This window comes from Nycticebus coucang, chromosome 9 (genome assembly GCF_027406575.1).
Source record: "Nycticebus coucang isolate mNycCou1 chromosome 9, mNycCou1.pri, whole genome shotgun sequence".
NCBI lineage: Eukaryota > Metazoa > Chordata > Mammalia > Primates > Lorisidae > Nycticebus > Nycticebus coucang.
The window spans coordinates 40,422,600-40,446,356 of NC_069788.1; the positions used below are offsets into that span (position 1 = coordinate 40,422,600).

A 23,757-nucleotide genomic window follows, 5' to 3' on the forward strand; every position below is an offset into this window, starting at 1 on the left:
ATTTGTCGGGCCTTCAGGCCACACACAGGGTGGGAGATGGGGAGGCGGGGTCCTGCCCTGACAGGCTCAAGCTGGAGTGAAGACAGAGCCCCCGAAGCTGACTGCAGGGCAGACGGGCCTCAGCCAGGTGGCAGAGCATCCTGGGGGAGGAGGTAGTGCTGGAGCTGCCCTCTGAAGGACTGAGAACTTGGGGGAGGAAGAAAGGGGCCAGGAAGGCATTTGGAGGAAATGGTTGAGACAATGGGATGGAGGCAGAAGCAGGTGTGGACTCCTAGGGAGGCAAATGATGCCAACCATGGACTTGGGCTTCATCAAAACCTTCCGGGAATTGGATGGGTGAGGAGCGCTGAGTGTGACGGCCCCACCAGGACTCACCTGTGGCTGGAGGTGGAGTCTCAGTCAGGAAGAGCTGGCATTGGTACCGGTATTCACGCCATTTCTGCACTGTCTCTGAGAGGGACACAGTGGCACCCTGCGGAGGGGGGAATGGGGGCCCTGTGGGTCCAGCCAGCCCCTCTCCTGTCCCCTACCCACATATTCTGGGTTTCCCGATCTCCAGTGGACCTTAGAGTCCCAACTCTATAGGCATTAGCCATCTTTAAAAGGGGGCAAGATCAAGTTGCTGCCACATGGGGCTCCAGGTGTGCACTTTCATATCTTTACTCCTCCAGGGGACTGGTGCAAAGCTGAATGTGTAATAGGCACCCAGAAAATGTCTACTGACATGGTGCTTTTTGCTGATGTGTGGGTGAAGAGGGAGATGGAAGCGTGTGTCTCATTGCCGGTCTCATCTGCCTCCCCTAAGCACAGAGAGAGGCTTCCCAACAGCCGGGATTTTGTAATTGCGGGGCTCCCTCCTCATGATGCCTACTCAGCCCGCCCGGGGGCTTCCTACTCTTCCAACAATTCTAGAAGAGGACACACAGGCCAAAGTGGGAGGGGGATTCGATCGAGACACATGATAGCCCAGGAAGCAGTGCCAAGGCCGGGACCCCACGGTTCCCAGATCAGTGACTATGATGGATTCCTGGGGGATGGGGAGATGGCCTTCAGAGCTAAAATGTCCACCACTAGCGTGCTCCTGCAAAATGTTCTCATTTACTGAGGAGGGCAACATTCCCCTCAACATTCCCAACGTTCCGCTCTAACACAACTACCCAGACTGAATAGCTGGCCCAACTCTGTCCTTCTCCTTCCCCAGAAGGAGAAGTCCTAAGGATCTAGGGGGAAGGGGTCAGGAACCCTTCCCTTCAGAACACTGAAGTCACAGCGTGAACCTCAATTTTCAGATAAGCTAAACAAAATAGCTTTTGAGCAAATAGACCCACCCCACTGAAAATTCTCAACATTTTTGGTTACTTTCTTCAGATATGTCTTGGAACTTTGGTTCTATTTTATTTTTACTTTTTGACTGAATATAGGCTTAAAAGTTATAAATAGTCCTCATTTTTGCAGATGCTAAATGACCAGAGAGCTCCAGACCTATACATAATTTAAAATTTAGGACCTGTACATCATTTAAAACAAAATTTCACTTTTTTTTGAAATCATGAAAATGTACATGTGTGCTGAAATTAAGATAACTTGTTTTCATAAGCTTCCACCCTTGACTTGCGGTGTGCCAAGCACACATTGGACCTGGTTTCTGGGTAATCCTGCCCTGCCTTAAGCTGGCTCAGAAGACACCTCCCCATTAAACTCGGGTCATATGTGCTTATTCCCAGCTGCACAGAAAGCCCAGAAGGGGCTAAGCCTGCTCTGAGCCCTTCAGATCCCTAAAGGAAGTGTGCAGGTGAGGCTACCCTGAAGGACAGAGCTTTCCTGAGAGCAAAGGCCAAATGCATCTGTTTGGGAAAAAAGCAAAAGCAAGAAATCAAACTCAACAACAGCAAAGACAGTGTCTTGATTTTAGCCACAACTGAGAAGGTGGAAGTTTTCACCGGAGCAAGTCGCAGTGGATCAACCCCACCTCCCCAGCCCCTTCTCCCTCTCCCGACCGCCTCTTCCTCCAAGTAAACGTCTCTTCCTCCCTGGTCCTTAACACAGAGAGACAGGGAGAAATGCCTTTTGATTTCTGTTTCTAGAGTGAAAGTGGGCAACAAGTAAGGTCGCTGGTGGGAACTGGGGCAGAAGGTGTGTCTGGGGCAGGGAGTGAGGACAAAGAAGCCTCCGGAAGCCAGCAGTCTCCCAGTGGGGGGAGGAATGAAGGACAGCACCACAAAGCCCAACCTGGCCACACACACTTCTAAGCAGCTTCTAACAGGCAGCATTGTCATCTACTGTGAACTGAGCTGTGGGCACAAAACTATCTTCCGATTAGTGTCCCCTGAGGATAGGTCATGTCTCCCCTCAGACTAGGGCTCCCCCAAGAATGGCCATGTACCCCCTCAAACTGGGGCTCCCTGAGGACAGGGCTGTGTCCCCGTCTAGTTAGGTGATACCAGCTGGGGGTCTCCAACCACCATGGAGCCCTCAGCCCATCCCTGCACACACATACACAGCACAATTTATCCAGACCCCTGGCCTCTCCAACACCTGGTATTTACGGAAAGCATAACTTTCTCAGTTTCTGGGTGGTTGTGGTTAGAGGGGGACACAGGGAATGCAAAGATTATGGACAAAGTCCTGGCCTGAGGAGTTCTCAGGCTACTTGGGGGTGGGGATCAAATGCTTTGCAGGCCTGGTGTGGGGCCTCCCACCTGTAATCCCCGCACTCCAGAGGTCAAGGCAGGTAGAGTACTTGAGCTCAGGAGTTTGAGACCACTATGAGCAAGGGTGAGACCCTGTCTCAAAAGAAAAAAAAAAAATTGCCGGGCATTTTGGTGGGAGCCTGTAGTCCTAGCTACTTAGGAGGCTGAGGCAAGAGAATCACTTGAGGTTGCTGTGAGCTGTGACACCACCACATTCTCCCGAGGGTGACAAAGTGAAACTCTGTCTCAAAAAAAAAAAACAAAAAATGCAAGACAAGTGACAGACTGGAAGAGTCATGGGTGAAAGTGCTCAGGGAGTGGTTGGGGAGGGCTCAGTGTAGACTCAGAGCCCCAGGATGCTGAGGACTGTGAGGTGGGAGCTGCATGAAGGGGAGGGGGGAGGCTGGGAAGAGCATGGGCTGTTCAGAGGAGGGTACAGCAGGGATGAGGTGCAGTGCTGGGGACATCAGTGCTCTGGGGAGCAGAGGAAAGCAGTGGGCTCTGCCCAGGAGGATTTTCTGTGGCAGGGAGAGAACAGTGATAAGACCTGGGACAGATGGGAGGCTCTGATGTGGGACAGTGCTGGGAAAATGAGGCAGGGGCCACCCAGCGCCACAGGTAATACACTGGAGGGGGAACAGCTCAGCTTTGGGCTCAGATCTGGGCCTGGGCCTGACTGGCCCATCAGTTAGTTTCACAACCTTGTTCACCAGCCCAACCTCTTAACCTCAGTTCACACACGTGCCAGTGAGAATAACAGTCCCTATCCCAACAGGATGGTGTGAGGATTGGATTAATGCTGAGGATGGCCCCTGGCACATGGAAAACTCTACTCAATGGCAGCTGTTCTCTCAGTAGCTTCCTGGGAACTGGGGACCGACTCCTCCCTCACTCCTAAAGTCAATAAATTCCCAAGAGGAAACAAATGTATTTTCATGCCCAAGGACCAATTATTCTGCTTAATTTGTGACATCTTCCAGCAGCAACCACAGCCAATGGCAAAGGAAGTAGGCAGAAGGTGGGGGACCCCAAGACTGGGGGGAGGGGCAGCCCAGCACCCCCACCCCATGTCAACCTCCCATGATATGAGTCCCCACTCCAAGTTCAGTGAGGTGGGGCTGTGGGTGCTGGGTAGTGGGGAGGACACAGTGCATCTGTCCCTGTCCCTCACAGGGCAGCAGGGCCTCTAGGAGAGCAGGGCACAGCGTGGGCGTGGAGACTAATAGCCCATGGCAAGGGCCGGTTGGCGGTTTTTAGAATTGGGACTTGGCAGGCTTCATAGGATCTCTCAAGGTGGATGAAGGCGAGTGGGGACAGTGCCCAGGCTGAAGGTTACAACCAGGGGCATACTTTAAATTCAGGATATGATCTGGAGGAACGAGCACTGGACAGAGAGTCACAAGTCCTTGGGTTAAATCCTAGCCTTATCTGTTGACATGGGACCCATGGGACTCACCTATCCTTTGGGGTATCAGCTTCCTCATCAGTAAAATGGGCATATTCTTTTCTAAGAGTTACTGCACAGATCCAACCCGATAAAGCAGGTGAAACCTTTTGACTTTTCAATGCTGTGCAAGTGGGCAGCGTTGAAGGAAGGAGAGCAGGGGAGGGTATAAGTGGGGTGGGAGCTCCCAGGGTGAAGAGGTTCCAACACCCTAGGCAGGAACTCCCTCTCCAAAGACTGGTTGCCACCCTGAGAAGGTCCTCCTATTTCTCAGTGCATGTAAATGTATCTGATTCTTCCCGTTTCTGGGGACTATCTTGGTCCAGGGTAAGGAGGGCAGCTGAGGCAGGAGAAGAGGAGAAAACCCCACAAAAGGAGAAGGAGGGCTCCGCAGACAGAGCTCTGGAGACCCCAGCTAGACCCAGGTTCCAGGACCTTTAGCCTCCCTCCTCTCTGTCACCTCTCAGAGCCCAAATTATGCCTTCCATCACTTGAAGGGTGGTACCGTCTCTTTGAATCTGTTTCTTTTTAAGGGTGTTAGACATCTGAACAAAAGGACAGGTGAAGAAAACTGCATACATGCAGTATGGCAGTAATAACTGTTAAAAAATAATAATTTTTAATTATTTATTATTTTATTAGAAATAATAAAAATATTATTTTTTAACAGTAATTGCACATACACTCTCACAGGCACAAGTGTGGATACACTGTCACACACAGCATCACACATGTCACTAAGAGCATTCCTAATATGGTGACACTGACACAGCCTGTCCCCCCACACAGTTGCTCGTAGGCTGCCAGGCACACATCCACATGCTGAGATGCTGCCCCAACACACACACACACCCTCTGACTGCTGCGATTAACCCACACTGCCATGCACATTTACAGAGGAACTGCCATAGACATTCTGTCACAAGGAGACTGTCTCTCCCCCACACAGACACACACGGCATACACACCCATTTGTACACCCAGATGTTTCACTCATATGCAGAGACACACACACACCCCCACGCACCAACATGGTATCACAGACAAGGTGACACACACACACACACACTGTCAGACATACAACAACACACTGAGAGGTTGCTGCACACACAGGGAGTCATTGCCACACAGGCAGACTGTCACACACAGGGTTACATACCTGAGAAATAGGGGCTCAGACAGCCCACACCCTTCTCCTCCGGTCTCTCTCTCTCCACCTGTCTCCATCCCTGTATCTCTCCCTTATACATGTGCACACGTACACACATGCGTACACACACACACGAATTTACCCGGGGCAGGCTGCTGCTCAGGAATGGCCTGTTTTTCCTCAGCACAAGGCACTCGAGGACAGGATGTGGTTTGTCGGTTGCTCCTGCCCCGGCCCCCACCTGGGTCTGTATGGAGGAGGGAGCCCAGCTCAGAACAAAGCCCACACTGGCTAAGGCATAGGCCTGGACTCCACCTGCCATTCGCTAGAGGACAGAGGTCCAGGGGCCTCCAATAGCCCCTCTCTAGGTCCTATTCTGCAGTTCTGGAGAACACTTCTAGATTCCCAAGGACAAATGGGTCAGGTTGCCCAAGTGAATAAAGCTGCCATGCAGTACCACAGTCCTCTCCATAACCCTCAATTAGAGCTTGTGATCCCTCTCTACAGATGAAGAAACTGAGGTTTGGGATGATCAAGTGTCCCACCCAGGATCAGCTAATAGCAGAGCTGATATTTGAACCCAGGTCCATCTGACTTTAACTTCGGGTGTCAAAGACTTGTTTCCTCACCGGGGCTGGGGGATGTGAGCAACAGGGCAGGGGAGTGGGCCTTCTCAGCAACAATGAAGGAGCTGCCCAGGGCACCATGTTCAGAAGTCAACTCGGCCAGCCCCTCCCTGCAGGGAAGCTGCTCCCAGCCTCCCGGCCCAGCAGTGTACTGCTCACTCTCAGAGTTCTTGCCTTCAGCCCTGCTTGAGTAGGAGGTGTAGGCCCAGAGCCCAGTCCCTGCTCCTCTGGGCCCCTGAGGTGCTGGGCCACCTTACACAGAAGCCCTCTTCTGAGATTCCATCCCTCATCAATGAGAAGGGGAGCAACACTCATCTTGCTGACCTCATAGGCAGAAAATAAAATGCAATATTCACCATTCTTTAGAGTCTCATCCGCATGCATGAGGTTGTGTCATAATTACGACAGTCTATCCTCCAAGCCCCCTGGGGCCCCGGTCCCTGCAGCTGCCTGGGATGCTCAGCGCTCTATAGCAGGAGCATTCTGCTCAGGGCCTGTCTCCTGTCCCTTCTCTGCCACCTCAGTCCTCTTACGGCCTCAGGACACTCAGCCTTTGCCTGAGGCCTAGGGCTGAGGAAAGAGAGGGGATCAGAGGAAAGGGCAAGTTTAAGATCCTGGCATCTGTGAGAATAGGGACTTTGAGAAGAAGACCAGGAACCCACAGAAGCTTTCCTCTTCCCTTTGCTTTCTTCCCCTAATCCAGCCCAGACCTGCAAACTTGGTCTGAAGCAGGGTGGGACCAGGAGGCAGAGCCTCCCATCTGCAGCTCATAAGAAGAAGTGAAAATGAGCAAGAACCACGTAGTGGGTCTGCAATCTTGCCCCCTCCCCAAAGCACACCTACACCAGGAAAGCCAAGCCTGGCTGGGGGTTGTTGGGAAGTAGCCCTGGGATGGGGGTGTCTCCCAGGGCTAGGTGCGGTAGCTGAGTAAAGGAACAGAAACAGAGAGGATGCGTCTGGAAAAGAATTGGGGGGCTGCAAATGCACTGACACTTTGGCTAAGCGGCACATCTGTCCACATCTGGATTCTCAGCCTGGTGGAGTCTTCTCTCATAAAGGCAAAGTCCCTTCATTCTGCCTCTCACCTGTTCTGGGACAAATCTCAAGCCCTGCGGCCACTCCTGAAGATCTCAATCCTTTATGTCTGAGGGCAAGAGTGGGAGGGGATAGGAAGAGACTGTTTCCTGACCAGGACAGGCCACCCTCCTCTCTGCTCAAGCAGGTTCCAGCATCTTTGGACAACTCTGCTCTCAAAAAGCAGCTGACTACCACCCCCAGCCCAAGAGCCTGGGGCAGGAAAGGCAGGGAGGGCAGGAGAGAGGGGCTTCAAGGCCCCCGCCCCACCCCCACCCCACCCCCCACCCCCGCCTGCTCTCTTGTGACTCTAAAGAAGCCAGGGTGCTCCTGTGTGTCCCAGGATGTGTTCTGGTGCCTATTGTCAGTCAGGAGGTCAGATGGGAGGTCAGCAGTGTGTTAGGAGGGCTTCCAGAAAGTCATAGAATCTCCTGCGAGCCTGCTGCCAGGACTGGGGCTAGGGTTCAAGTTCCATCTGGGAGGTCACTGGGAAGGACGAGCTGCCACCTCAGGTCCCCAGGCTCTGAATCAAAGGCTGTGCAGGGGGCTGGTGAGGAGGGAGAAGGGGCCGAGGGTCCACACTCGGGCCCTGGGGCCCTCCGGGAGCCTTACCGGGTCTTGGGGCAGGCGAGCGGTGTGGGGGAGGACGCACCGCGGGAAAGGGGTCCGGTGCAGGCGTGGTGGAGGGTTGAGGGAGTTCGGGGAGAGGGTGGGTAACGCCGGGCTGCTCCCAGGCCGCTGACAGGGGTTAGGAGCAAAAGGGCTTGGGAAAGTGGTGTGGTGAGAGGGAGAGGAGGCACAGAAGTCCGCGCGGGCGGCGCGGGGCAGCTGGTGCCCGGGCAGAGCCGCCCGCGCCTCGAAGTGGTACCTCCTCGCTGGGGTGGCGGGGGTCACCCGTGGTCCAAGCCCCCACCTCGGTCTCCCAGTCCAAGGACACCAACTCCAGTCCCTACTCCCCCTGAGGTTTTCGGATCCCTCCCGCCTGCAGGCGCGGAGTTTCGCTCAAGTCCTGGCGGCCCCTGCCAGGACGCTGCGCCTGCAGCCTGCAGCCTGCAGCGCCACCAACCCCCTTGCTGCCGGGGTCCCGGGTCTCACCTGGGGGCGGGGGCCGGCTCTGCCCACCGCCCCGAGCAGCAGGAGCGCTAGGCGCAGCGGGCCGGGGGCTCTGGCCATGGCGGGGCAATCAGCACTGGGCCATCGCTGCCACCTGCTGAACCGCGCGCGGCGACTAACCGGGGGCGGGCGCCGGGCCCCGGGGGAGGAGCCGGCGCGGGGTCGCCCCGCCCGCGGGAGGAGCCGGGTGGGGTCCCGGGTTTTGCGTCCTGGCCCGCCAGCCGCACCCCGTCACCGTCTAGGGCCCGGAGGTCCCGCGCACCGGGTTCCTAGCGAGCGTAGGAGCCTGGCCACCAGCTCTGAGCGCCAGCAGTGCGCTTGGCCAGATTCAGCGACAAGCGGCTCGCCTCCCACGCTCGCACCCGCAACCTCCTCCCAGGATCCCCAGCTCAGGAAAGCCAAACCACCCTCCGCCTGCCCATTCAGGACAACCCGAAGGAAACTGAGCCCGGGGAGTGGAGGGGACTTGTCCAAGGTCACGCGGCTCAGCGATCATTCCCGGAAAGTGCATCCCCAGAGGTGCGACTGACCAGTAAGAAGGTCCACGCAGCGGAGTTACCCCTTCCCCATCTCTCGTTTTCACGCTCTGCCCTGAAGGCAGGCCCGGGACAGTCAAGGCTGGGAATGGAAAGACAAGGACAAATGGACAGAGCCATGACTGTCAGAAGGTCTGAAGTTCCCCGCCACCCGGGAACTTGAGAGTTGAGACGCTGGGAGGGATGAAGCTGCCCTGCCCACCCTGCAGCCCGAGCCTGCTGCTCTTGTAACCCGCCCGAGTGTGGCCACGCGTGCTCCGAGCCCCCGTGTCTCTCTCTCCCTGCTAGTGGGAGGTCCATTTTACCTGCCTTCGTTTCCACCCCTGCCCCGAGTCACAGTACAGGGCAGGACAGCATGCCGGGCTCCTCAGTCCCTTTCTCACACCCGGAAGAGGGCACTGACCATACCGTCCCTAATGCCCTTGAGAGAGAGGGGTGGGAGAGAGGACCCCCAGAGAACCTTGGTGCACTGTTAGGAAGTTCAGGGGCCCAGCCCTGGCCAGCCATAGGGCATGTCAGGACCATTCCAAAGGGAGAGGGATGCTGCAAGAGCAGCTACTCCAGGGAGAGAGAACAGAACTCGTCAACACCCGGAGAGGGGCCGAGTCTGTCTGAGCCCAGGGAGGGAGACTGCGGCCAGTGGGAGGGGCCGCCTCCTTCCCAGCAAGCTCTACTTCCACCACCACCACCACCTCAGTCATTTATTCATTTTCCTGCCCAGAAGTCAAATAGGCACCTACTATGCGCCACTTAGAATTAGGTTGTTTAGCTTTGAGTGACAGAAATCTCCACCCCATACAACACTAGCATAACCAAGGGCTCTCTCACATAAAGCAAGGCAAGAGGTTTAGCCCAGGGTTGGAGCGGCTGCTCCCTGATCATCAGACTACTGGGGTCTTCTCTGGTCCAAGGCTTTCCACCTACTGACCCAAGGTAGCTGTTCCAGCTCCAGCGACGACATCCAAATTCCAGCCAGCAGGAAGGAGGAAAGGGAAGAAGCTGGGTGCAACCCACCCATGAGGCCATATCCTGAGAGGACAGCTGTCAACCCTATCCACTGGTCACAACTTAGTCTCACGGGCACTCCTAGGTGCCAGGGAGGCTGGGGAAAGTACTCTTTATTCTAGGCAGTCATGGGCAAGGTTAAATTTAGGGGCTTTAGTACGCTAGAAGAAGATCCCCAAACTAAAAGATTCTGGGAAACAATTCTCAGGCTCCATTACATCAGGGTTGGTGTGGGGAAAGAAAAGAGGAAAAGAAGGAGACAGAGGTTTTCAGACAGGACGAGGGTCTTTGTCATGAATTTATCAACCTGCAGATTACATTTATTTAAGAAATATCTACTGAACACCTGCCATGTACCAGACACTAAGCTGGGCACTGGGGATATAATGGTGATGGTGTCCCTATATGTAGAAAGACCATATTTTAATGCAAGAGAGACACATGAAACAAATAATTATTAGAGTCGTTTGTATTACATTTGGGATAAGCACTGTTGTGATCATTGCCCTCAGCCCTTAAAAAATCACTTTCTTTCGGCTAGGGGCTATCCCTGACTGGGAGGAGGCTTTTTGTGTCCAGAGAGTACAAGGTAGGCCCCCCAGTTTTCTGCCCCTTTGGATTGGACAGCTCAGCGGTATGTACCACAGTGGTCACCTGCTCAATAATGCACTCACGCTGGCATAAAAAAGACCCCAGTAAATGGCAGCATTAACACCACTAGTATTCCCCACAGTCCTCCATCTTCCCTGGTGCGTCGGCCGTGCCTGGTCTCTGCAAGGCAGCAGGTACAGCTGCTAGTGCCCAGGGCCTCTGGCATGGTATATCCCTTCCTGGCCCAGGTGGCTCCAGCCAGATCCCCCAGGTCAAGAAGGGAAGAGACTTGCCAGACTAAAGGAGCCATATCCCCATGCTGCACAGGGGCACTATTACTGCCCCTCACACCCCTCACCAGCTTAGCCGCGGTTACCAGGTACTAGGCCCTGTCCAGCTCCTGGCAATCAGCTGGGGAGGATTTACAGCCTCTTGAACTACAGTGATTATTGCTGTCTTGGGCAGATGCAGCACGCTGTATTTCCGAAGTGTTACAGCATCGTTTTCATAACTGACTCCTCTGTTGAGAGAGAAGTCAGTGGGATCACACTCACTTTACTGGGAGGGAAACTGAATCTCACAAGAGAGGATTTGCTAGAGGTCCCTTAGGAAGGTGCTAGTGGGTTTGTGCATCTCTGGACCAAAGAAATGAAAAAAAAATTGAAGTGAGAACAGCAAAGGGAGCCTAGCTAGGAGTGATGAGGGCTCTCTCATTCTCTCCTGGAAGGGGTTAGTAGCAGAAGTGGGAAGAAGGTGAGAAATACCCAGGGAGGGAGGGGGTCACAGGGAGAGGGGCTCAGTGAGAGGATGGTGGGTATTGCCCTAAGAGCCATCTGTCCTCTTCCTTTTGACAAGAAGATTGTATAGCAGAGCTGGCTGGATGTACCAAATATGGGCACACAGCATATTTTAGTTTCCCTTTATGGGCAGCCATAAAGAATTATCACATCAATGAATCCCCAACAATAAAAAAAGAAGCCTTCTGGTGAATAAAAAATAATAATAATAAAAATTAAAAAAAAAAGAATTATGAAAAACTGGGTGGCTTACAACAGAAATTTTTTGCCTCACAGTTGTGGAGGTTAGAAGTCTGAGTTGTTGACAGGGTTGGTTTCTTCTGAGAACCAGAAGGGAGACTCTGCATGACTTTCTGGTAGCTTCTGATGGCCTCAGGCATTCCTTGGCCTGTAGATGGTATTTTCCCTGTGTCTTCATATACTTTCCCTTCATGCATGTTTCTCTGTGTCCAAATTTCCCTTTTATGTAAAGAATGCCATGAGCTTCATCAGTGATGAAAAGAAAAAAAAAGGAAAAAGGATGTCGTATTCTTAGATTAGGGCTCACTTAATGATCGGTGACATGATAAGGTACTTAAGACTTCACAACATCTTTTGGGGGGGGAGGGCAAAATTCAACCCACACACTTCTCAGTCTCCCTTGATGTTTTGTGGCCAATGTAATGTGGAGAAAAGTGACATAGGCCATCTCCAGGCATAGCCCATAAAACCTCTCACAGAACCCTCCATCTACCTTGCTGGACATGGATGATCTAGTGGAGAACACCAGGGCCCCCCGCCAGGGGCAGTGGAACCACAAGACAGCAGCATCCTGGGTCCCTGAGTGTCTGTGTGGAACAGAGCCTCCCTCTGACCTCTGCTGGACTGTAGCACTAAGCCATTGAGATTTGGGGGCTGTTGGTCATTGCAGTTAGCCTACCCTGACAAACACAGCTGGCATGTGCCCCTGAGCCTGTCTAGGGGCAGGGCTAGCTAGTCTAGGCAGAGGGTTTCTGAAAGTCCCCTCTATGCAGCTGCAGTTAAGTAGATGGGGCTCTATACTCTGGGCCCATCTCCTCTCCCACTGCTTCCTTTACCATATTCAGTGGATCACAGCCTCAGAAAGATCACGGGTCTTTTGGCTCTGGCTCCTGGACCTGGGAAGCAGACTCATTTGTTCTTGTCCACCTGGCCCCTCTCTGTCCCTCCCTTCCCTACCCCCAGCTTTCCCCACCTGTCTGCCTTTTTCTCTGGAGAGAAGATGGGGATCTGGGGAGGAGGTGGTTATGACAGAGCCCCCATTGCCCCGTCACAGCATTAAAGTTCTTGTGGGGAAAGAGGAAATGTACCAAATTTCACACACTCGGAAATCAAGTGGAAAAAAAAGTGTCACACGAGGCTTTGTCATCATAGCCTTTCAGAGCCACCATCATGACTGAGAAACCCACTGTGACCAAAATGAGATGAAACCAAGATCAACCCTCTTAGGTCTAAAGTGAGAAATTTCCAGAGACTCACATAAATGGCCCAAGCAGCCTCCTTCCTGGAAGCTCTTCCAGCTGTTCCCTCCTCGTCTCTCAGACCAGCCAGGGGAGGAAGTGGGGCTGGCCAGGAGGCACCAGAAGCTTCTCAGAAAAGAATGATTCTGGAGCCTGGGTTTCGGAAGCTGTTGCAGGCTTTCAGGAACCAGGATTAGCCGCAGGGAAGAGTAGAGGTCACTACAAAGCTGCCTGGGGTCCCCTAAGGCAAGGAAGGTGGTGCTCTCGGGTGGGCCGACTCTCACCTCTACCTCTTCTGGGTCTCCTTCTCACTCAGCACTCTCAGGCTGGACAAAACCCACCCCGCTCCACCCCAGAAGAAAGGAATTTGATAACCCATGCCCTCCTTCCTTCTAAATAAAAGAAGATAGAAACTCTAAAAGGTCCTGGGCCGACTTCTGTCAGCAACGGGCACCGCCAGGCCTCCGTTCTCTGAGTGTGGGCTCCGAGGTCATCTCCAGCCATCGTGGACCTCATGGGTCACACTCAAATCCTCCTACAAGCAGCTACAGCCTCCTAGGACTGATCCTAAGGTATCTCCTACACCTCCACAGGGTTGCAGCCCAGAAGTTTTCACTGCCCTGCCTCCCAGGTTGTTTATCTCAGTCCCACCTGACTTGCGACATGAAAGGCACCAGAATTTGAGACTGACCCTTGGTGGGGGAAGCTTGGAGTTTCCCTCTATTGCTCTGGTGTGACCTCTAGACTGGGCCTCAAGTGGGCTTGCGGCTTTGCCCAACAGGTGTCATTTTCTGAGGACACAGCCTACCTCACTCCTGACCCTTAATGGCCTTCTTAAATCATTTCCTTTCCTGTTCTGGAAGCCCTCACCCCCAGCACCCTCAGTGATGCTCTGGTTTCTGGCTCATTTGCCAAATGGGATGGCAAACAAAGCTGATAAACCTGCTTGGCACCTAATGACTCAGATGTCCAACCCCTGCCATCCAGGCACTCTCGGGGAGTGGGGGGGGCCCTCAAGGGGTGGGCTCACAGAATTAATTCCAAGCATGACAGTTTTGTGATATGAAAGTGCACAAACAGCTCTCCAATGATTCCATTCCCACAGGAGGGGCTGGAGGACTCAGAGCTCCTAGGATGGGAGGCCGTGGAGACTCCTGGGGAGGCTTTGGCAGCACAGCTGTGGCCGGGGTCTTGGCTATGCTCAGCACTAAGGCTGAGGCTCTGGAGTGTATGAAGACTAATCTAGGACAACAAGTGGGTCTCCATCACCAGCCAAGTGTCTGGGTCAAGGACATGAAGATTAAATCCCTGAAGATCTATTTCTTCTCCTTGCCCTTTAAGGAATTTGAGATAACTGTGACTTTTTCCCGAGGACCTGTTCCCTCAAGGACAAGGTTCTAAAGATCATGCTTATGAAAACGCAGACCTAGACTGCCAGTGGACCAGGTTCAAGGCAATTGTCACCATCAGGGACTATAGCAATAATGTCAGTCTGGGTGTCAAGCGGCCCAAGGAGGTACCCACTGCCATCTGCAGGCCCATCGTCCTGCTGTGCTTGCCATCATCCTGGAGTGGCCAGACTCTGGGGGATGAGACGAGCAAGCCCCACACGGTGCCCTGTGTGGTGACGATGCTGTGGCCCTGGGCTAACGTGTCTTGGGGCTGCCCCCTGGCACCGTCTTGGCCCTGTGCCCCAGAAATGGCTCCTGCTTGGAGGTCTTTACTGCTCTACCAGCTTTCCCAAGGCCTCCTTCGGTGCCATCTCCAAGACACGCAGTGTTTTCCTCTGGAGAGACTGTTCCCCAAGTCTCCCTGTCAGGAACACACTGACTCACACCAGAGTATCCAGGGGTGGCTTCCACACAGTGCCTTTACACAAGAAAACTCAGCAAATTAAACCCGAAAGCAAACCAACAAACACAAACTCCACAAACACACAGCATGAACAGTTACCGAGGAGAGTCACCGCAAGCTCTCTTGCAGGCTCCTTCCTACCTTCTGGTTTAAGGGAAAGGCCTTGGTTAAACCCCCTGGGTCTCATCCTGATTCTTCTGCCAGTTTTCTTTGTCCCTTTAACTTACTGGACTTCAGCTTTCTCATCTTTGCAATAATTCCGCTATTGCCTATTTACAGGTTTGTTGTGAAAATTAAATGGGAAAAGGGAGAATGCAGATGAAAGAGCTTTGAAAACTGCGAAGTACCACCTAGGAATAAGGGATCACAGTCAGACCCATGACATTCTTGAGCTTCCACGGTCACATGTTCACAGACTTTCCTCCCAGCTGTAGCCAAATGAAACTCTTGGTCCTGGTTTCCACTTGGCCAGCCTTTGCCTACCTCTGGGCCTGTGTTCCCTCTGTCCTTCCTCCTAAAATGCTCTGCTTCCTTATTTTCTTTGGTCAAATCCCATCCATCCATCTATCCACCCATCAATCATTGCTCCATCTAAATTTTACTTTCTCCAAATACATTTTTTGATGCTTCCAAAGAAAGTCAAGTCTCTTTCCCCATGTTCCCACGTCACTTCACCTGTAGGACAATGACCACTTTCTGACTTAGATTATGGCCATCTTTGAGCAGAGTTTGTGTTCTCTGCTGTATCACTTGCCTGAGGGCAGGGCCCACACCTTGGTGGCTCTTTCATCCCTCCTAAGTGTTTGTACAGAGCTCATTATGCGCAAGAGGCACACGTCGCCATCACATTTCATTGTAATAAATTAGAAAGGACCTCAGAAGGAATCAATGTCGTTGGGGCCCAGAGGGAGAATATGAGCAGCCAGGCTCCAGGGATCAGGTCTATAAACAGCTTTTGGCAGAGAAGCCCATCTTCAAAGTCTAGCCATTTTAGATTATATCTGCATTGAAGGCTTTTAAAATAGCACAACTTTAGATTTATGTCTTCATGAACAGACGTGAAAGGGAAAATCAATTCCTCATAGGGCTGGCTTATTTGTTTTTTTATCACAATGCTAAATATTACGCATCAAGTGACAAATTAATACATAAATTGACCCAGAGACGTATACACTATAGGATGGTGTACAGATGAGAATGGAGTATGTTGTGTGGCCAGACGCCTGCACATTGTGTGCCAGTTGAGTCAGAGTTCCCCAAAAAGATGCTGCAGGCAGATGACTCTGAATTTTTAAAGAGCCCAGACACTTTCCTGGAGGAGGGCTGTGCTCACATACTTTGTTTAGGTGGACACATAATATGTCAAGCTGGTGCCATCTTGCCACTGGTACTGGAGCTGTCCCAGGGCTCTTAGGAGGATGTTATGAGGCAGGTGTGGCAGCTCCCTAGTCCCTTCCCACCGTGCCCTCTACTTCCCCCATGGAGCTTGTCCCTCCTCCAGGACAGGAAGAGGAGAATGAAGAAACATCACAGCCTGACCCCGACAGCAGTGCCTCAGGGGCCGCTGGGGGCCACCTGCTCTCTCCTGGCCTGGCTCCTAGAGTGAGTAATGTGAGCAAACCAAGCTCGAACACAACCTTCTGCCCGCAGGCACATTCTGTGCTCCCAGGACCTCCAGGTGGGCGTGAGGGGCAAGAGCAGGACCACTTCCAGAAGCATCACCTGCTCGCCTGCTGGGCCAGCCACTCCTCTGCTCAGTTTTCCACAGGCAGGGAAGGGACCTGGGAGAATGAGGGAGCTCAGGCCCACCAAGGAAAACCATAGCAAACTGCTGGTGGCTGAAAGCTGTCAGGGGATTTCAGAGAAAACAGACCAGGCAGAAAGGGCAGGTCTACTTTCTAAAAAAATTCCACAAACCTGGAAAAAAACTAAAAGTGACTATTTTCCCCAGGAGAGGGATGACACATAATAGACGAAGCTTCTGATGGAGTCCTGCTAAATGCCAAATAGCTGGGTCTGCTCTGGGAAGGGGGGCGGGGAGGGAGAGAGAGTGAGAGAAAGAAGAGGAGAGAAGCGAGGAGAGGGAGGAGAGAGGCGGGAGAGAGAGGGAGAAGGAGAGAGAAGAGCATTTGCTATTTGTCCTCTCTTCCAGGTGCTTATCATGATGGGTCACCAGATGTGCTTTAGGGGTGAAAATGGAAGAGAACAATAGAAAGGAAGGGGTTTGCGTAATCAGGAAGGACTACATGGAAACCACAAATGGCAGATGGGTGTCCTCATCCCTCAGACACGGGTTGGATTCCCAGATCCCATGTCTGAGGAGGCTGAGGTTCCAGTGACAGAAACGCCTGTGGATTTGTCAGCTGGGAGACTAAAAAGAGCCCCACATTCATGGACCCCACATTGTAGAAGCAGGTGAGGATGCCAGGGAATTAGAGGCACACAAATCGCTGTGCCAGGTCAGATGAGGATTTTGCCTGGAAACAGAAAGGAGGTGCTTAATGAGTCAGTCACATCCTGGGTGAGAATGAGAGGGGTGGCGGCTGTGCCCGAGAAGCAGGGAGCTGCCAGCCCTGTACCTGCGGGAAGCGGGGAGGAATTTCCACATGCCCGAGGATACCTGTTTAATTAAAACAGTTTATACAACTGTTGCCCTGTCACCCCACCACATCCCACCTTCCTGAGAAGAGTGATCTTGCAAGCCCTGGAGGGGTGGAAGGAACTGTGAACCCCTCCTTCCCTAGCTCCTTTTGGGGAGAATGAAAGCAGTTAGGACAATCTTCTATAATTCAACAGCTCCCATAAGGACTTGGTATTGGCTTGGGGTAGACAGAACATTTTCATTTCTTGAGCATTACTCCAAAGTATTTATATTCATCTCAGAAGGCTGGATGTAAATCACGACTCGAGTGTTCAAAGACTATAAGGTTCCTTTCTATAGTCAAAGCCAGATGCTGGAAGACAGAAGCAAGAAAGTTGACTAGCTTTTTTCCACGTGCTCAAGACACAAGAGCAATTTTCCTAAGGCAAAATACAGCTCTTCCAAAGGTCTAAGGGAATTAATAGCTCTGAGAAAAACATCAGGCTTTCAGATTTCAGCTGTCATTGTGTTTGGGAGTCTTTTCAAAATCTCTCCTGTCAACTCTGCTCAGTCTGAGGATTTCCCAAGTCGGGTACCCCCTCTTCTCCAGCCTCTAAGACAGGACAGAAACTGTATCCCGCAGGTCGCTTTCCCACCACTTCTGATGTTCCAGAAAGCGCTCAACATTTCAGAGAGATGAAGTCTGCGGGCAGGTGTCAGAAATACTCTCAATTACGTTGTTAAAATCCTCTGAGGAGAGCATAAGGAGGAAACAAGGAAAAACGTGTTCATGATTTGCTTTTAAATTAAAGGTGATGGGGAAAGAGGATGGGAGGGAAAGAAGAACGTGGAGGAAGGTAGTACATGGACACCGGCCCGAGATTCCCTCAGGCCCAGGCTCTTCTTTCCAGCTGCCGGGAGGGTCACCTCGCAGCTGCCTGGCCACCTCACCCCCTGCACCCCAGGCGGGACAACCCTGCTCCAGAGCTCCTGTGGGTGACCAAGGCCTTCGCTGTGGCGGCCTCGCAGCCCACCTCTCCCTCAGCCCGGTCTGTCTCCTTCTGTCCCCCAGGGGTGCTGTTCTCAAGGGTTGTTTCCCCTGAAACCCGCACACAAATTTCCATTTCAGAGGCTGCTACCAGAGAGCAGGACCTAAGACAGGGAGGGGGAAACTTGGTAGTGTTCTTAGTGAGTGGACAATTTTTATCAAATACAGAAAAGGCACATAAGCCAATGGATATAGCCCTGAAAAACTCTTGTGGACTCATTACCTGTTCAATATGAGTGCCTATTTCTGGATTTCTGCCACATACCCTAACTATTTCCAGAGTGTTGTCATGTGGCACCTTCTTACATCTAAAGCCAGATCATTTAAAAAAAAAAAACACTACAAAAAGGTAACACTAAAGATTTTATGAGATAGCAAGGATTAAGTTACTGAGTTACTTTAATGATGAGTGGCTTTTTAGGCATTTCAAATGGAAATGATCTCTATAGTTTCTTAATTTTTTTTTTCATTTAGGGTAGTGAATCATTTTTTACACCTTTGCTCTCTTTTACACCTTGCTGAACTGTGTTCTTGAAAATAATGTTTTTATGACTTTTTCATGTGGATAAGGAAGCTGTCCGGCAGGAGACCTATGTCCAGGACTAAACTCCCTTTCTTCTCGCTTGGAGTTTAAGGCTAATTCCTCCAGCCATGTTCCTTCCATTTAACGTAACAGTGTGCCTCCTGGACATTTCTAGAACGTTCAAGAAAAAGTATGTTAAAATGAACCTACTACTTCTCTTCAAAACCTTTGCTTTCAGACATACATTTATTTCCATACCACACAAAGGCTGATGTTTGCTTCGTGGTTTCTCCTCTATCCCATTATCCTTTCCATTCAGACAATGACAACTGCTCAAATTAACAAGTCAGAGAAACAGGAACCTACTATTTCCATGTATGATTGTGAATTTTAGAGGCTCACGGCATTGCACCTGGTACTGCCTTGCAAAGTACATCACAGCATGGACAGAAGCCCTTCAGTCTGAGTCCAAATCCCAGCTCTCTCACTCACCAGCCTTGGGCAAGTTCTTTAGCATCTCTGTGCCTCAATTTCTTAACCTGTGAAATGGAGACAATAAAATCAGTACTAATCTCATAGGGTTGGGGTAAGGATTACATGAATTAATTCTCGGTAAGTGCTTGGACAGTGCCTGACTCACAGTCACACTACAATATCATTAAGTCACAGACCTCACTGTGAGCACAGGTATCGCTGAGTCTCCCTTCAGAGACCATGGTAGTTATTAATAAGCATATAGCTAGCAAAGCTTCTCTTTTCCCCAAATTTTAATAACACGACAAACATCAAAATTAGGCTCTCTAAGCTATAAACTTCTATATCTTTAGATTCTTTCTAATTATTCTTCATCACAACTCAGTTTTCTGAATTAGCAAATTTTACTTCCATACTATCTTTCAGACTCTGTCATCTCTGTAGTTCCAATTTTCATTTTTGCCTGATCTGGTCTAGAAGTCTGACCTACTCCTTCCCATTTCTTTAGCAATCTGGAACCATCAATGGCTCCCCATTGTCCATCACGTATTCTAGACTTCTCAACAGGACTCCCACCTGGCATTTGCTCCTCCTCCGTTATCTGCCTACATTTCCCAGTCAGATTGGGTTGCTTGCTGTTTATTTATTCTTTCTCTCAGTCAATGCTTACTGGTCGAGGTGGGATTCTAAAGCAAGATTCTGCTCTTTAGAACTGCTATGGACTGGGGAGATAGCATAAATTCCTAGGATTAAAATTGCTAAATTCAGTTGCAACCAAATTGCAGAAGGAGGAATGAATCTTGCCTGATGGAGGCATGGAGGGTCATGGAAGTCCTCAAAGAGGGTGAAGAAAGCCTAGGGTGGTATAGGGGAAAACTGTTCTTTAGAGCTCGATTGAAGTATACTGGAAGTATAATAAACTGCGTTTTCTAAATTTTATACTAAAAATCACTTATAAATGAGGTGGAGAGCATGATGGCGGCCGAGTATCAGCTTCCTTGCATCTGGGCACCGTGAGTCTGGGGAGATAAGACTCCAGGCATCTCTGGCTGGTGGGATCTGCCTATAATCATCCATTTGAGGATACAGGGAGTCAGCAAGAGACTTCTGGACCCCAAGAGGAGGACAAAAACGCTGGAAAACTGTCCACAGGCATGGGAACTTAAAGAGCAAGAGGAAGTGAAAGGAAAATTAGGGCAAGGAAACAGACAAAAGAAATCACTCATGAGGAAGAATCAGCAGAAAATTCCAGGCAACATGAAGAACCAGTCCAGAACAACCCCTCCAAGGGACTATGAGGTAGCTACTGCAGAGGATTCCACCTATAAAGAAATGTTAGGAATGACAGAAAGGAAATTTAGAATACACATGATGAAAACAATGAAGGAAATGATGGAAACAATGAAGGAAACTGCTAATAAAGTGGAAAATACCCAAAAGGAAATTCAAAAACAGAATCAAATAAGAGATGAATGATATGAAGAATATGGAAAGGATATAACAGAGCTGAAGGAACTGGAGCAGTCAATTAGGAAACTTAAAGATGCAATGGAAAGTATCAGCAACAGGTTAGACCATGCAGAAGAAAGAATTTCAGAGGTAGAAGACAAACTTCTTGAGATAACTCAGATAGTAAAAGATGCAGAAAAGAAGAGAGAGAAAGCAGAACGTTCACTGTCAGAATTATGGGACCTTATGAAGCATTCCAACATATGAGTTATAGGAATCCCAGAAGGGGAAGAAGAATGCCCCAGAGGAATGGAAGCCATACTAGAGAATATTATAAAAGAAAATTTCCCAAATATCACCAAAGATTCTGACACACTGCTTTCAGAGGGGTATCGGACCCCAGGTTACCTCAACTCTAACTGAGCTTCTCCAAGACACATTGTGATGAACCTGTCCAAAGTCAAGACAAAAGAAAAGATTCTGCAAGCTTCCAGGAATAAGCGTCAGTTGACCTACAGGGGCAAATCCATCAGAGTGACTGCCGACTTCTCTAATGAAACTTTCCAAGCAAGAAGACAATGGTCATCTACCTTTAATCTACTTAAACAGAATAATTTCCAGCCCAGAATTTTGTACCCTGCTAAGCTAAGCTTTAAAATTGACGGAGAAATCAAATCATTTATGGATATACAAACATTGAGGAAATTCGCCACAACAAGACCAACTCTACAGGAAATACTTCAACCTGTTCTGCACACTGACCACCACAATGGATCAGCAGCAAAGTAAACACTCAGAAATTAAAGGACAGAACCTAACCTCCACACTGATGCAAAAGATAAAACTAAGCAATGAACTCTCACAAAATAAGATGAATAGAACACTACCACACTTATCAATTATCTCAATAAATGTTAATGGCTTGAATTCCCCACTGAAGAGACATAGATTGGCTGACTGGATTAAAAAACACAAGCCATCCATTTGCTGTCTGCAAGAAACACACCTGGCTTCAAAAGACAAATTAAAGCTCCAAGTCAAGGGTTGGAAGATAATTTTTCAGGCAAATGGAACTCAGAAGAAAAGAGGAGTTGCAATCTTATTTTCAGATACATGTGGATTTAAAGCAACTAAAGTCAAAAAAGACAAAGATGGTCACTTTATATTGGTCAAGGGAAAAATACAACAAGAAGACGTTTTAATTCTAAATATTTATGCACCCAATTTAAATGCTCCCAGATTCTTGAAACAGACCTTATTCAGTCTGAGCAATATGATATCTGAAAATACCATAATAACAGGGGACCTTAACACTCCTCTTACAGAGCTGGACAGATCCTCTAAACAGAAATTAAACAAAGATATAAGAGATTTAAATGAGACTCTAGAACAACTGTGCTTGATAGACGCATATAGAACACTCCATCCCAAAGATAAAGAATATACATTTTTCTCATCACCCCATGGAACCTTCTCCAAAATTGATCATATTCTGGGACACAAAACAAATATCAACAGAATCAAAAGAATTGAAATCTTACCTTGTATCTTCTCAGACCATAAGGCACTAAAGGTGGAACTCAACTCTAACAAAAACGTTCAACCCCACACAAAGACATGGAAACTAAACAATCTTCTGTTGAATAACAGATGGGTGCAGGAAGAAATAAAGCAGGAAATTATTAACTTCCTTGAGCATAACAACAATGAAGACACAAGCTACCAAAACCTGTGGGATACTGCAAAAGCAGTTTTGAGAGGAAAATTCATTGCTTTAGATGCCTACATTCGAAAAACAGAAAGAGAGAGCATCAGCAAACTCACAAGCCATCTTATGGAGTTGGAAAAAGAAGAACAATCTAAGCCTAATGTCAGTAGAAGAAAAGAAATCTCCACAATCAAATCAGAGATCAATGAAATTGAAAACAGAAGAATCATTCAGAAAATTAATGAAACAAGGAGTTGGTTTTTTGAAAAAATTAATAAAATAGATAAACCATTGGCCAGACTATTGAGAAATAGAAAAGTAAAATCTCTAGTAACCTCAATCAGAAATGATAAAGGGGAAATAACAACTGATCCCACAGAGATACAAGAGATCATCTCTGAATACTACCAGAAACTCTATGCCCAGAAATTTGACAATGTGAAAGAAATGGATCAATATTTGAAATCACACCTTCTCCCTAGACTTAGCCAGGAAGAAATAGAGCTTCTGAACAGACCAATTTCAAGCACTGAGATCAAAGAAACAATAAAAAATCTTCCAACCAAAAAATGCCCCAGTCCAGATGGCTTCACACCAGAATTCTATCAAATCTTCAAGGAAGAGCTTATTCCTGTTCTGCAGAAATTATTTCAAAAAATTGAGGCAGAAAGAATCTTCTCCAACACACTTTATGAAGCAAACATCACCCTGATACCAAAACCAGGAAAAGACCCAAACAAAAAGGAGAATTTCAGACCAATCTCACTCATGAATATAGATGGAAAAATTCTCAACAAAATCCTAGCCAATAGATTACAGCTTATCATCAAAAAAGTCATACATCATGATCAAGTAGGTTTCATCCCAGGGATGCAAGGCTGGTTTAACATACGCAAGTCCATAAATGTTATCCACCATATTAACAGAGGCAAAAATAAAGATCATATGATCCTCTCAATAGATGCAGAAAAAGCATTTGATAAAATCCAGCATCCTTTTCTAATTAGAACACTGAAATGTGCATAGGTGGCACATTTCTAAAACTGATCGAAGCAATCTATGACAAACCCACAGCTAATATTTTACTGAATGGAGTAAAACAGAAAGCTTTTCCTCTTAAAACTGGAACCAGACAAGGTTGTCCTCTGTCACCTTTACTATTCAACATAGTGCTGGAAGTTCTAGCCAATACAATTAGGGAAGACAAGGAAATAAAGGGAATCCAAATGGGACCAGAGGAGGTCAAACTCTCCCTCTTTGCTGATGACATGATGTTATACTTAGAGAATCCCAAAGATTCAACCACAAGACTCCTAGAAGTCATCAAAAAATACAGTAATGTTTCAGGATATAAAATCAATGTCTAAAAGTCAGTAGCCTTTGTATACGCCAATAACAGTCAAGATGAGAAGCTAATTAAGGAAAAAACTCCCTTCACCACAGTTTCAAAGAAAATGAAGTACCTAGGAATATACCTAACGAAGGAGGTGAAGGACCTCTATAAAGAAAATTATGAAATCCTCAGAAAGGAAATAGCAGAGGATTTTAACAAATGGAAGAACACATCATGCTCACGGATGGGCAAAATCAACCTTGTTAAAATGTCTATACTTCCC

At 49.2% G+C, this 23,757-nt stretch overlaps 1 protein-coding gene across 2 annotated transcripts in view; it reads right to left on the reverse strand.

Annotated features, from left to right (window-relative positions):
* Positions 1-8,214, reverse strand: part of GLP1R (glucagon like peptide 1 receptor) — a 37,086-nt gene extending 28,872 nt beyond the window's left edge. The window contains exons 1-2 of one of the 2 annotated variants that reach the window (XR_008382644.1): positions 8,080-8,171; positions 376-472 (exon numbers count right to left, since the gene is read on the reverse strand). Coding sequence is in view for 1 of the 2 variants with exons in the window: in XM_053603733.1 (XP_053459708.1) it covers positions 376-472; positions 8,080-8,157 (175 nt within the window). In the remaining variant the exon portion in view is untranslated. Of the gene's footprint in view, positions 1-375; positions 473-8,079 lie in introns of both variants that reach the window. The other variant, XM_053603733.1, reaches the window with a different exon arrangement.
* Between the last annotated feature and the right edge of the window lie 15,543 nt (positions 8,215-23,757).